General features: G+C 39.2%; 1 protein-coding gene across 1 annotated transcript in view; it reads right to left on the bottom strand.

Moving 5' to 3' along the window:
• The window catches only part of scara5 (scavenger receptor class A, member 5 (putative)), a 108,437-nt gene that overhangs the window by 16,939 nt on the left and 75,645 nt on the right, over window positions 1-15,853 (bottom strand). Inside the window, exons 6-8 of the mRNA XM_079433758.1 lie at window positions 15,117-15,197; window positions 14,766-14,873; window positions 2,954-3,019 (exon numbers count right to left, since the gene is read on the bottom strand). Of these exons, the coding sequence (XP_079289884.1) occupies window positions 2,954-3,019; window positions 14,766-14,873; window positions 15,117-15,197 (255 nt within the window). The remainder of the gene's footprint in view (window positions 1-2,953; window positions 3,020-14,765; window positions 14,874-15,116; window positions 15,198-15,853) is intronic.

Consider the following 15,853-nt stretch of genomic DNA (forward strand, 5'->3'; position numbering starts at 1 on the left):
TGCAATAAGCAGAGGTACAGGATATACAGTGCCTACAATATGTTACATATGTACAGAAATATACAGATAAGGCAGTAGTACTATGGACATAATTTACACATTTTTAAATACTATCAGTATGATATACAGATGGGTGATATGAACATACTATACAGATGGATTGTACAGTAAATGTATGTACACTATGAGCAAAAACTATGAATATAATTACAAATGGATATGAATAAGCTATAAATTAAGATATATAAATACTAGTGCAATGAACATTGAAAGTGCATAGAAATAAAAATTTCCAGTACATAGTACTCAGTGTAGATTGGTTGTTTTTTGTTTAGTTTTTTTAATCGATTTAATGATGGGGAGGGGTGAAGAGTTTGTGGTGGTGTGTGAGGGGGGTATCATTGGGCAGAGTTCAGTAGGGAAACAGCTGTAGGGAAAAAGCTGTTCCTGAGTCTGCTTGTCCTTGATCGGAGGCTCCTGAAGCGCCTCCCAGAGGGCAGTAAGTTAAACAGTCTATGGTCAGGGTGAGAGGAGTCCTTAAGAATGCCGCGAGCTCGACGTAAACAGCGTTTTCTCTGGACGTCCTCAATGGCAGGAAGTGGTGTCCCTGTGATGCGTTGGGCGGTTTTCACCACCCTCTGTAGTGCCTTGCGGTCAGCAGCTGAGCAGTTTATTGAATCTATATGTAATCATGTTGATTTTTGGAGGAAAAAACGGGTCTCTTCGTGTGATATTGATTTACTATATGAAATGAAATAAATATATACATTTTCTGCCCCGTTTACCTTCAATTTTGTGATAATTTTAAATGCTTTTTAACAGACTGAATCACGAAAGAACACACTCTAAATGCGCACGCACTAGTCTAACCTGCTTCACGACACTGTGTAGGAGTGTTTTGTTTGGTTTTTGGCTAAATACTGATAATGTCAAATCGCACATCGTTAAAACAACAATTACGATATTGTCGCAGACGATACCTGCACCACTGTCTTTTTGGCTAATTTGTGGAAAACCTTTTGCTAAACTGGCAAAGCTTCATTTTAACCACCAATGCAATGATGCAAGTATTTACCTTACCTCTACATGCTTGCGAAGGGTTGATGTCGAGATTTTATAAGATGCTAGTTTGGTCTCCCTAGGCAAACACAGCTTACACTGCATAATAGAGCATAAACATGGCCAGGGGTTCACTTCCTTTCCTTGTTTTTCAGCTGAGTCTGCACCGTAACGCCTGTCTGCATCTTTCTTGTGGTTTCAGCGCCAGTTTGCCCATTATATACTGCAGTAGTTTCCAGGGAGCGATTTTTTTTTTTTTTTTTTTTTGTTATTTATTAATGTGTTTTAAAATGTAGCGAAGTACAATACTTCAAACTAAATATACTTAAAAGTAAAATGACAGATTTGAAAAATTACTTTAAAAAGTAGAAGTACACAAAAAAGCTACTCTATTACAGTAACGCGAGTAAATGTAAATCGTTAGTTTCCACCTCTGCAAATATGAAATGACTTCATGTACATGACCTGCTCACCCCGTGTGGATACAGCTACCTCACAGCCATGAGAGCACATTGTCAGTAACGTTTCAAATCATTAGCCTAGCCCCACTACATTTAATTCTGTTGTTAGCACTGGACCTGTGTCTTCCTCTCATTCGTCTCAAAACACTCATGAGCTCCGAATAATCAAAGCGATAAGTCAACATCTTATACAGCTGTACAAAATCTGGTCTTCACGCTCTGTTTTACTCTAACCATATTCTACATTCTTTAAAAAACCATTCCAGTCTAAATCTTGTCTATAGCATATAGTACTAAATGTCTGTTTACACCACATCAGCTGCCCCTAAATGTCATAAATCACAAGCAAGATTTGCCAATATGAGCCAATATAAAACGCTTATGTGCTCATCAAATCAGGCAGATTGTGCAGTCTTTATAATGTTAGCAAACCACACAATGGCTTCAAGTGCCACATCTGAGGTATGACTGTGTGCAGTTTATGTGGTAGAATAAAATAGGAATGACTCTTCAAGTCTAATAACCATATACTTTAATTTACTTCCAAATCATTAACCTATATTCTAAATCGCCTTAGAAATTCCAGAGGTAACCCATGGCAAATGATCATCCTACAAAGTGATTTCATGACTTACCAACTCTGCTTATGTTGAACTTTCTGCTATAGTGTTTCCTTTAGTCTGCTGCTTATTCGATTCACTTTTGGTGTGAAAAGATCATTCGTTGGTTATGTTTCACTTTTAAACATCACGTTTGGTGCTCTATGTGTGTGCGTTGATCAATGTTTATATGAGAATAAGAGCTTATATTAAATCTGTTCATCATATAAAGTGATCGTGCCTCTTCAGAAAATGTGGATTAAATTGCTTAATCCATATGATTTTTTAATTATATCATCATGAACTTTTGCAGCATCAAAGGTTTGGTCGAATAAACTTTATAAAGGAGTGACAGAAATCTCTCAGGTTTCATTAAAATATCTTAATTTTGTGTTCTGAAGATGAACAAAATTCTGATGACACGAGGTGAGTTAATGGCTGAGCCGTTTTAATGCCTACCCAAATTATGCCTAATTTGTTTTTGGGACAATTTTATCTGGAGATTTTAAAACAATTTTTACGGGTGTAATCAAGAAGGCAAGAGGTCCCAAAACAAAAAGTTGGGTTGGAGACAGGGTGAAAATGGTCATTATTAAATATTTTTTTTTTGGAACAAAAATCTTCACAAATATAGGTGAGTCTCAAGGAATAGAATCGTTACAAATGCATTACATTAACATAAATTAACAAACTACTTACACTAGGCACCATATGTAGTAAAAACATATAAATGCAATGTTAAAATGTAGCAATTTATAATATTAACAGAGATAAATACATTAAATTAGCTAGCTGCATGTTCATGTGTACCATCTGAATGTATAAAATCTTCACCTGTTTTCCCTCCTTTGTCTCCACGCTCTCCTTTCTCTCCTTTCGGTCCTCTTTCTCCTTTCACACCTGCAGAAGAAGCAAAGAATCATGTGTTTACTGACCGGTACAATTCTTCACGTTTTATTCTTTTGCAATCAATGGGATAAAGAAAATTACTCAGGTTTGGAACAACATAAGGATGAATAAATAATAATCTTTTAAAACTTTAAATGGGTCATGAGGAACCAAATCTTCCTTGAAGTTGTGATGAGCTGTAGAATGCACTATGAACTTAAAAGTCACAACTACCAGATCTGCACTACAAACACAAATGTTATGTTTATCTAAAAAGTACTTTTTGCTTATTAGTATGGTTGAACTGGATCATTAAGTGCCGACATTGGTTAATAAAATGGGAATTAAATACATAAAGTATATTTGTGTTTTTAACATGTTTAATTATTGCAGGTTTGCATCATATTCTGAGTTTGCAGTTTTTATTAATTTTGAACAATCCCAAATCTATTTTTGTGCAGTGAGATGAGTAAATGCATGATGAAATTGAGTCTAGAACTACAGTATGATCATGTTCACACACAACGCCACTGCAACGCCTGATTTCTCTCAACATGGGGACAGGAGAGCTGTCAGTCACCACATGGAAAACAAAGGAACTGCTTATTTGAAAAAGTAACTCAGATTTTTTTTTTTCTTTTTTCAGATTACTTTTTTCAAGGAACTAACACATTATTTTTTAATTTGCAAGACAATATCTGTGACCTAGCGGAATACCATGTTAAATTCACTTCGGACTCCAACTACGGTCAAATTATCACCTTATGATTACCACTTCAGGGAGCAAAACAAAGAAGCTGAATCTCTTATTTACATCATGTTTACACGAGCATGAAGATCTCAGTGAGCTCTGAACGAAAAGTTTGTTTTGAGATGAATTGAGCAGGTTCTTTGCGTTTATGAGCTCAACAGACATCTCTATGTTTGGCTATAATACTCGACCGCTGCAAAAGTGAAGTGAAGTGACATTCAGCCAAGTATGGTGACCCATACTCGGAATTCGTGCTCTGCATTTAACCCATCCAACGTGCACACACACACACACAGCAGTGAACACACACACACAGCAGTGAACACACACACACCGTGAACACACACCCGGAGCAGTGGGCATTTATGCTGCGGCGCCCGGGGAGCAGTTGGGGGTTCGGTGTCTTGCTCAAGGGCACCTCAGTCGTGGTATTGAGGGTGGAGAGAGCGCTGGACATTCACTCCCCCCACCTACAATCCCTGCCGGCCCGAGACTCGAACCCACAACCTTTGGATTACGAGTCCAACTCTCTAACCATTAGGCCACGACTCCCCCTAAAAAAACATGGTGTGAATGAAAACCTTTGATATTCCTCTGAGCATGGAGTCATTACTCTGTAGCCTGCTATAGATAATAGCTGCTATTGTCACATTTCTACAATTTCAGTAGGGCTGCACAATAAGTTGCATGTGATTGTCATGCGCATCGTCAGTAAAGCCGGTTTTGTGATTAGTAGTAAATCTCCATCATGTGCTTTCAAATGGAGCGGCATTTACTACACAGAGCCGTAGATCACTGACAAGCTACGCAATATCGCATTGTTATTTTATTATTATTCAATTATATAATTATTTAAATTATTAATATTTACCTATTTACAGTGTTGTGCGCTTGCTAAGCCCTTTGTTATGAGAAAGTGTGTTCAAGCGCTAGCAAAAGACAGTGTAAAGACATACTCTTTGAGAGAAGCAGTCTATCAGTGGAAGTTAAAAGCAGATCGTATGTGTCTTTATTTCTTGTCTAAATTATGTTTTATTAACAAAGTTCGGGAGGAGCACGTCAGATACTTAGCCTAATTAAACACAAGTGGCACTTAATCAAGTCAATCAACTCACGGACATAAATACAGCTGACATACCTCCACTCATTTGACGGTCTATCAGCATCCCTCCACCTCCCCTTCTCCACCAGTATCACTAAGTTCTCACCACACCACGGGGGGATACTCTGGGTTCGGGCCATTCCCGAGCTCAGAGCCCTTCCCCAGGACAGCACGCCAACTACGTATTACCATACTCACCAAATACGCATTACGCTACTCGTGCTAAATATATGTAAGTGTGAACTCGTGAATTAGTGTTTAGCGCAGTTGTCGTTGCTAGGAAACGCTTGTTTTATTTACTGTGTTGAGACATGCGGAAGTTGCATTTGGTCTCGTACTCTTATCGCATGCCTTGTCAGTGTTGTAGCCCTTTGTTGTGATAAACAGTCAAGTGTGTTCAGCTGAATTCAATTTTCAGTTTGTCAAACGGGTATAAAAAGGTTAGTATACCGCGGCAGTGGTCGCAGCAGCCATCGTGTGAAGCCCTCCTCGTGTGAAGACCGAAGAGTGTATAGACCATCGACTCTACCGTGCGATTCCACCGTACAGGGACACGGGGACATAAGTATCGCTTTTGAGTCATCCTCTTTTCTACACCTTGTTTCACTTCTGTTTCAGTTTTAATGACCAACTCTTACTATGTGTTTCCATATCATTACTATTACTACCACTCGCACATCACGCATCACACACTACAGGCAGCGCAATCCTAACAACCTGCGCACTTTGCCTTTGTCTGCTAATACACTACTTTCTTTTTCTATTGGTCTCTGGAATTGTCAGTCTGCGGTAAACAAAGCAGATTTCATTACATCTTTTACTAGTCATTCAAGACTAAGCCTCATGGCCCTGACAGAGACGTGGACCAAACCAGAGGACACTGTTACTCCTGCAGCACTCTCCAATAATTTCTCTTTTCCCACACTCCCCATCTGACTGGAAGAAGTGGAGGTACTGGTCTGCTTATCTCTAATGACTGGAAATTTATTACTTTACCTTCTACGAGTATAAACAGCTCCTTTGAATCACATTCAGTCACTATTACCCACCCAGGGGCAGACTGGGATAAAATTTCAGACCGGGAAATCTCACACTCATCCAGGCCATCTCATACATCCACAACAAATTTTGAAAAAAAGTTTAAATCTCTAGGCTGGGGCCGCGGAAAATAATTAAATGTTATCTCTTGAACTTCCTATTTAGTCTCTTCATTTTCGCTGACATCTCTCTGTCCCTCTGTAACAGACGTAGGCAAGTAAGTGCTGATGAGTGTAAACCTCACTCCCCTGATCTCAAAAAAGAGGCGCTCTGGCGACTGTTGATGGAGGCTGTGTCCTTTAGCCTCCTTGTTAGTGCGCCCGCCTCCCGCGCTGGAGACTGCGGTTCGAATCCCGCCCGGAGCGAGGCAAAGTAGAACCGGTTACACCTTATGTTTACTTTTTTCACTAATTTTCTTGTACCTGTCACTTTTTCATAAACACATCTCCACCTTGTTGCAAAACAACCACCTCATTGTGATTTGTTTGCACATAGTATACATAGTATTATTATGGGGGGTATTCTGCTCTCCCTGCTCCTGTCCATGCTAGGCTGCGTGGATGGGCAGGGAGTGTTTGCCCAGAACAGAACGATTCCCCCAACCTAAAATGTATGCTAATCGTAAGTTCGTAAGAACTATCTTTTTCTTACCTTTTTATATTTTGAAGAGCCTTCTTTAGCCACAAAGAACCTTTTGTGAAACAGAAAGTTTCTTCAGATGTTAAAGGTTCTTTATGGAAGCATGTAGACAAAAAGGGTTCTTCTGGCATCTGAATGAAGCATCTTTATTTTTAAGAGTGTAATTTAACTATAGCAACCAAGGTTTTTGGTTTTATTTTTTAGTAAAACCAGATTAATTTTCATAAGGGTTGTGTTGTTGTCTGCCTTAGCTCTCTCTAAACCTGTTATAAAACGATGTGAATATTTGTCTGCTATTCCTACTCTTTACTATAGTAATTACGCCCTTTTGGTGATTTTTCAGTAATTTGACTGCTACTGCTAACATTTGCTAGCAGTTTAATGATTAACAAATTAAACGAAGACAAAACTACAATAGTCTGTTTAGAGATGTAACTGACCTGAACTGAACAGGACAGTTTAGCCTCTCTGCTCCACCAGGGCACTTCCACGGCCAGTCCGCCCCTGTACCCACCCTTTTAAAATCCATTTTGTAGATTTTATATCGACCCCCAGGACCACAAGGTAACTTCTTGGATGAATTAGATGTGCTGCTCTCAACCTTTCCTGAGGATGACTAGTTAAGCTTGGAGACTTCAACATCCACCTAAATAAACCTCAGGCTGCAGACTTCCACACTATGCTTGCCTCTTTTGATCTCAAGAGAGTGTTAACTACGGCTACTCACAAATCAGGCAACCAACAGGACCTTATTTACACATGATACTGCTCCACTGATCATGTGTTGGTTACTCCAATGCACACCTCAGATCACTTCCTCCTCACTCTTAACCTCAACATGATTCCTGACACAACAGATACCCCTCCACATGACACTTTTCGACATAATCTACGCTCTCTGTCACACTTCTGGCTATCTGCTATGGTTTCATCTTTGCTTCCTTCTCTTAAACAGTTAGCATCTCTTGATGCTAACAGTGCTACTGATACTTTCTGCTCCACTCTTACAGTTAGTTTAGACACTGTCTGCCCCTTGTCTTCCAGGCCCGTACCACTCCTTCGTCCCCTTGGCTGTCTGATGTTCTCCGCGAACATTGTTCTAAGCTCAGGGCTGCAGAAAGGGTGTGGTGCAAATCTAAAAACCTTACTGACCTTAATACCTCTCAGTCTCTCTGCTCTTCCTTCTCTGCTAATGTCTCGACTGCTAAAAGGACATATTACCATAACAAAATTAACAATTCGTCTAACTCTCGCATGCTCTTTAAAACATTTTCCTCCCTTTGCCCCCCCCCCCTTCATCAACCCTAACAGCTGACGACTTTGCCACGTTCTTCATTAATGAAATTAAAACCATCAGTGCACAATTGTACACACCACAATCTGTCAAGCACATCTTACCAGCAGACATACACTCGTTCACATCCTTCACTTCACCCTCTGAGGCAGAAGTCTCCAAACTCATCCTTTCTAATCATCCTACTCCTTGTCCGCTTAATCCTATTCCATTTAATCTCCTTCAAGCCATTTTTCCTGCAGTTGTACCTGCACTCACTCACATCATTAACACTTCCCTTCCCACTGGTGTTTTTGCCCTCAGCATTTAGACAGGCTCGTATAACCCCACTACTTAAGAAACCCACCCTTAACCCATCTCTTTTAGAGAACTACAGACTGGATTCCCTTCTTTCTTTCATTGCAAAAACACTTGAACGAGCTGTGTTCAACCAAGTCTCTGCCTTTCTCTCACAGAACAATCTCCTCGACTGTAACCAGTCTGGCTTCAGAAGTGGACATTCGACCGAAACTGCCTAGTTATCAGTTGTTGAAGCCCTAAGACTGGCAACAGCGGATTTCAAATCATGTTTACTTATCTTACTGGATCTGTCCACTGCTTTTGACATGGTTAACCACCAGATCCTCCTGTCAATCCTATTGGCAAAGGGCATCTCAGGAACCGCACTCCAGTGGTTTGAGTCATACCTCTCAGATAGGTCCTTCAAGGTATCTTGGAGAGGTGAGGTGTCCAAGTCACAACATCTAACTACTGGAGTGCCTCAGGGCTCAGTTCTTGGACCACTTCTCTTCTCTGTCTACATGGCATCATTCAGTTCTGTCATTCAGAAACATGGATTTTCATATCACTGCTATGCTGATGACACTCAACTCTACCTCTCATTCCATCCTGACGATCCTGGCATCTCAACTTGTCTTACAGACATTTCTTGCTGGATGAAGGACCATCACCTTCAACCTTAACCTTGCCAGATCAAACCCATCGTTTCATCACGATTTCACCATCCAGTTAGGCATATCAACCATAATTCCTTCAAAAACAGCCAGAAACCTTGGAGTTATGATTGATGATCAGCTGACTTTCTCAGACTACATTGCTAAAACTGCCTGGTCTTGCAGATTTGCTTTATTCAACATCAAGAAGATCAGGCCCTTTCTTTGGGAACATGCTTCACAACTCCTTGTTCAAGCTCTTGTTCTGTCAAGGCTGGACAATGCTCTATTGGCAGGTCTTCCAGCCAGTTCTATCAAACCTTTACAATTAATCCAGAACACGGCAGCAAGATTAATTTTTAATGAGCCAAAAAGAATGCACGACACACTTCTGTTTATCAATTTGCACTGGCTACCAAAATTCAATGCATTAATGTTTGCCTACAAAACCACCACTGGCTCTGCAACGCTTTTCCTAAATTCACTACTTCAGACCTATGTACCTCTAGAAGCTTACGTTCCACAAGTGAACATTGCTTTATTGTGCCATCCCAAAGAGGAACAAAATCACTTTCACAGACTTTTAAATGAACTGTTCTGGTGGAATGACCTGTCCAACTCAATCCGATCTTCAAAAATTGGCTAAAAACACATCTCTTCCATCTTTATTTGACCGTCTAACTCTAGCACTCCCTATTCTAATTGTATTCTTCAAAAAAAAAAAAAAAAAAAAACTTGCACTCTTTTCATTTACTGCTTGTTCTCTTAAATAAATACATAAACTAACACTAGCTTTTGTAATCTTTTTGAATTCTATCTGTTTCTTTTTATTTATTATATAATTAACAAAAACAAAAAAGACTAACACTAACGCCTCTAACACTAGCTTGCTCTATTCTTTTTCTATTCTATCTGTTTTCTTTTTATTTACTATATAATATTAATTAAACAAAAGAATTTGCTACGTGTACTGCATTAGGCTAACAGACTTATTATAGCACTTGCATATCATTGCTCTTTTGTTGATTTTGATTGCTTCCATTGTCCTCATTTGTAAGTCGCTTTGGATAAAAGCGTCTGCTAAATAACTAAATGTAAATTTTGAATGCGATATTGCGTAGCTTGTCAGTGTACTATGGTTCTGTGTAGTGAATGCTGCTCCATCTGAAAGGACATGATGGAGATTTACTACTAATCACAGAACTGGCTTTACTGACAAGATACGCATGACAATCAAATGCGATTTATTGTGCAGCCCTAAATTTCAGTAATGATTTGGTAACAAATAAGAAATGCATTCCTCATAAAACTTATTCTGAAACACAAAAATAATTGAAAAACTTTCCTAAATCAATGTCCAAACTTTGCTGGCGCCTATAGCCTCATGGGCAGTGTGCACAACTGCGCCACTGGCTACTCGACTTCGATTCTCTTCATCATTCCCGTCTCTCTCTCCCTGCCCAATGTTTCCTATCTGATCTGTACTTAATAAAGGTATAAAAAGTCCCAAAATATAATCTAATAATACATTGGACTTCATCCAGTGTAATAAGTCTTTGCAATTTGGAGGCAAATGACAATAAAAACAGAGTCTGAAAGGGCAAGTGGCTCTATTTAAGTGATTAAAAATGATCAATACTATATGTCAGTCGTTCACAACCACAGAGCTCACTCTGCTGGCCTGTACTAGGCCGCAGCATGTTTGGCCAAATCACACTGATCTTTCCCAGCTGTTTGTTACATGCTGTGAAAACATGACGCATCTATTGCAGCCGACCACAGCCAGCGCGGTCACACATCTTGTGAGGCCCGAGATCGTAGCGAATGTTAGTGAGGATGATTCTATTACAAAAACAGGGTTCTGAGTCCAATAACATGAGAATGAGGCAATGAAAATAGGAGGAATGGGTGGATTGTTTTGGTGGAAGTTGGGGATGAAGAGCGATTGGGGGATGGTGTGGTTTTCTGGAGAACATTAAGGGAAATCATTAAATGTTTTGGAAGGTGTTAAAGGAGCACTGCATGTTCAGAGAATGAGATCAGTGGGTTGGAGGTTAGAGTGAAACTGAAATATAGAGTGAAAATAGAAACAAAGAAGTAAGTAAAGTCTGAAGTCAAAGCTGAGTTAGAAGCCCAAAACCTCATACCCTGTCTAAACCAAGCTTCCAGTGAATTGCCTGTTCACAGTGAGCACAAAACGTCTGTGCGACATGACAAAATATGAAAATCAGGACAACAGAGTTTGAAACTACAAGAAAGCACACAGTCCCCCTTCACTTCTTACTATCCTGGGCTGCGTTTCCCAAAACCATTGCAACTCTAAGCAGATCATAGAACCATTGCCACCAATAGTTTCTACGATCAACTTAGCTTACCATCGTAAGCTTTTGAGAAACGCAGCCCTGAGTTGTGACGTCAAAAACAGCAGACAGAGTGTCATTCAAAACGAAAAGTTTTTTTTTATTTTATTTTTTTTATTTAATCACACAGTCCTGGTATAACTGGGGATAATATGTCACATCAGGCTGGAGAAACATTTCATGTTGAGTAGGAGAGCACTAGTCTACCTCAAACAAAGAGAGAGGGCGAGAAGATTAAAGGCCTCAAGATACTTCAAGCAAAATTGAAGAACGAACTCATATGACGTCATTTCAAACAAAATCCGGCCAAAACAAACAAACAAAAAAGCACATATTTAACTATTCATTTAAGCATTGCTTTCATCAGAGTGGGCGTACCGCTGCTCACGTATTTCATTTTACCCCTAAACGAAGAATGAAAAGGAATTTTGTTTTGAGTATATCAGGGCTTTAAAGACACATTTCTTTGTCCCTAGGTATATACAATATATATATATATATACAGTGCCCTCCAAAAGTATTGGAACAATAAGGCCAATTCCTTTATTTTTGCTGCAGACTGAAAACATTTGGGTTTGACATCAAAAGATGAATATGAGATGAGAGATTAACATTTCAGCTTTTATTTACAGGTATTTTCATCTGGATCTGATGCACAACTTAGAAGATAGCACCTTTTGATTGAACCCACCCATTTTTCATGTTACCAGAAGTATTGAACATGTGACTGACAGGTGTGTTTTGTTGCCCTGGTGTGTCCTATTAATTAATTATGCAAACAATAAATAGCACTGAATGTCTGCGCTCAGTTTCAGATCCGTGCAGACTGCATTTATAGTTAGTTAGACGTGTAACCAACATGAAAACCAGAGAGGTGTCTATGGGTGAAAAACGATCAATTGTGAAGCTGAGAGAAGATGAAAAATCAATCAAACCATTGCACAAACACTGGCAAGAGCAAGTACAACCATTAATCTCCTGAGGAAGAAAGAAACCACTGGTGTACTAACGCACCTCAAACAGGTAGATCAAGGAAAACATCTGCAGTTGATGACAGAAACATTGTGACAGCTGTAAAGAAAGACCCTAAAACAACTGTTAGTGACATCAGCAACAACCTCCAGAGGGCAGGAGTGAAGGCATCACAATCTACTGTTCGCAGAAGACTTCATGATCACAAGTACAGAGGCTACACCAGAAGATGCAAACCACTCATTAGCAAGAAGAATAGGAGACGAGCATCAAATTCTGGGACAAGGTTTTATGAACTGATTTTATGGACCAAAGTGATGGAAAGGCTAAGGTTTGGAGAAAGAAAGGATCTGCTCATGATCCCAAACATACAAGCTCATCTGAAACACAGTGTACACAGGTGTACATTATAGTACACATTACACAAGTAATGTAATGGCTTGGGCTTTCATCGCTTCTTCTGGGACAGGCTCATTAATCTTGATTAATGATGTAACACATGATGGCAGCAGCTAAATTAACTCAGAAGTCTACAGAAATATTTCGTCTGACAATTTACAGAAAGATGCAACCAAACTGATTGGGAGATCCTTCATCATGCAGCAAGATAATGACCCAAAACAACAAAGGAGTTCATCAGGGGCAAGAAGTGGAAGGTTTTAGACTGGCCAAGTCCATCTCCACACTTAAACCCTGTAGAGGATGCATTTTACCTGCTAAAGAAGAGACTGAAGGGAGTAACCCCCAAAACTGAAAGAGGCTGCGCTGAAAGCCTGGAAAAGCATCACAACAGAAGAATGCAGAAGTTTGGTGATGTCAGTGGGTCACAGGCTTGATGCAGTTATTGAAAGCAAAGGATTTGCAACTAAATATTACGTCTCTTTCACTTTAATCTGTTAATTCTATCTGTTCCAATACTTCTGGTAACATGAAAAATGGGTGGGTTCAATCAAAAGGTGCTATCTTCTAAGTTGTGTATCAGATCCAGATGAAAATACCTGTAAATAAAAGCTGAAATGTTAATCTCTCATCTCATATTCATCTTTTGATGTCAAACCCAAATGTTTTCAGTCTACAGCAAAAATAAAGGAATTGGCCTCACTGTTCCAATACTTTTGAAGGGCACTGTATATATATATATATATATATATATATATATATATATATATATATATATATATATATATTAGGGCCGGGACTCGATTAAAAAAATTAATCTAATTAATTAGAGGCTTTGTAATTAATTAATCAAAATTAATCGCATTTTAATCGCATATAAATATTTGACCTGAGAACAGTGAGAAGTAAGTTTTTTTATATGGATTTTTAAATTTCCCATCCACAGGGCCAACCAAAGCGGTCTCATCAGCTTCTTTGTCCATGTTCACTGTGGTTTGTTTTTGGCTGTTTCTCAATATGCGTTCTTCAGCGATCTTGCGTCCTTGTGTTCTCGTTCTACGTCATCATTAACCGTCGAAGTTCAGTTCCAATTCTCAAGAACACAAGTACAGAGAATGCATGAAAGTGCCCGGATATGTTCTTGAAACTGAGGATGCATCGAGTGCAGACTTGAGAGAATCGAGCCGTTAGAAATCCCAGAAAACGCTGTGGGTGGCCGGTGTACGGAAGCCTGTAAGCTTTAAAGTCGCTCTCACAAATACTTAACGGCTCTTCAAGTTGAAAGTAAACATTTATCGTTTTGTTTTGGTTAATTTTAATAAAGTTATAAGACCCGGAGAAAGTCTGCATTTTTATTGGCATATTAAAATGAATCTTAACAGTAAAACATATAACGCTGTAAAATAAAACACAATACAATTATATGAAAGTAATATCTATAATAGTATGAAATGTTTTAATAAATTATGACATTTTGTAATATTGATTGTTCATTGGCCGTTTCTTATGCTGAGACTATGCGGTCAGTTAAGCAGGAACGCAGTACATCTCAATTCTCATAAGTGTGCGTTCTGTGTTCTCGCGTCCTTCCGAGTTCGTTCTTCCAAGGAAGCTTGGCAAGACCGGTCTCCACGAGAACGCAAGTCCGTTCTTTGCGTTCTTGGAATTGAGAAACAGCCTTTGTCTGAACGCTAGTTGGTGCTTCAGTATAATCGGTCCGCCGAAACTCATCCAGTGAGAAACGTTCCGCGGTGCAAAAATAAGTGCGATTAAAATGCGTTAAAAAAAATTTACGCATTATTTTTGTGTAATTAATTAATCTAAATTAACGCGTTAAAGTCCCGGCCCTAATATATATATATATATATATATATATATATATATATATATATACACACATACATACATACATACACACACACACACACACATACATATATATATTTACGTGTGTGTGTACAGGTTTAACTGCTTGTGAGGTCCAAATTGTTCTGACTATTCAACAGTCTTCTCACTGATATAGTAAACTCTGACTAGAGAGCAGGAGCTCATTACTTAAAAAGGTTTATAAACTGATCAAATAATTTTTCTGTTTATATCTAGTGTTTTGCACAGGTTTCTGTGAGGAGTAGGTTTAGGGGTCAATTTAGGACATAGAAAATATAATTTACCTCATATTAAAAAATAAAATCTATGAAACAAAATCATTAATACAGTCAAATTATGATGTATGTGTGTGTGTGTGTGTGTGTGTCAACATAAAGGACTAACCTTTGGGTCCCTCGGGCCCAATTTCTCCTTTTTCTCCATTGTGTCCATCCTGACCACTTTGTCCTGCCAGTCCACGAGGACCCTGAATGCCCTTTTCTCCTGGCAAGCCTGACAAAGAAAACAGGATATATACTCCCAAATGCTCTTAAACAAGACACACTGTATAACTTTATTTGAATCAAGATGAGTTGTTGGGCTGTGTTCATACGTGTGAATGATCATGTTAAGCCCTATTCGGACAGTGATTGATAGAATAAGGCGAAGAGATATCACTGAAGGAGCAGATATAGTATCACTGGTCTGTCAGTTGCTGTTGGTAATGTGTTTTGGCTGTGCTACACGGTACTACACCTCTTATTCCTGTCAGACCAGGAAGTCCAGCTGGTCCCAGGGGCCCCACATCACCTTTCTCACCCTTTGGTCCTGGTGGTCCTAAAAAGCAGATAAACAACATTCAAAAATTGAACACAAAATTAAAAAAAAGAAATTAATTACAGGCTCTAGAGTCACCTAACAACAGATTTCCTTATAATGACCTAGACGAGCAGACTCTGTTCCTTTTGTTTAATCTTATTTGTACAATCCAGAACACATGTTTACACAGCTCTTTGGAGTGAGTGTGTGTGTGTGTGTGTGTGTGTGTGTGTGTGTGTGTGTGTGAGTGAGTGAGTGTGTGTGTGTTTTAGTTTTTCTATTCAGGTGGGGACTTAAACCTGAATACACACAGACTCATGGGGACTTGTGTCATGGTGGGGACCTAAATTTGAGGCCCCCACGGGTAAACAAGCTTATAAATAACACAGAATGAAGTTTTTGAAAATCTAAAAATGCAAGTTTAGATGTAGGGATGGTGTAGGGCAATAGAATATATGGTCTGTACGGTAGAAAAACCATTATGGCTATGAGAGTCCCCACAAGGATAGCGAAACAAGTGAGTGTGTGTATGTGTGTGTGTGTGTGTGTGTGTGTGTGTGTGGGTGTGAGTGAGTGTTTCTGTGTGTGTGTGTGTGTGTGTGTGTGTGTGTGTGTGTGTGTGAGTGAGTGTTTCTGTGTGTGTGTGTGTGAGTGAGTGTTTTTATGTGTGTGTG

The sequence above is a fragment of the Barbus barbus genome (genome assembly GCF_936440315.1).
Source record: "Barbus barbus genome assembly, chromosome: 14".
Lineage (NCBI taxonomy): Eukaryota > Metazoa > Chordata > Actinopteri > Cypriniformes > Cyprinidae > Barbus > Barbus barbus.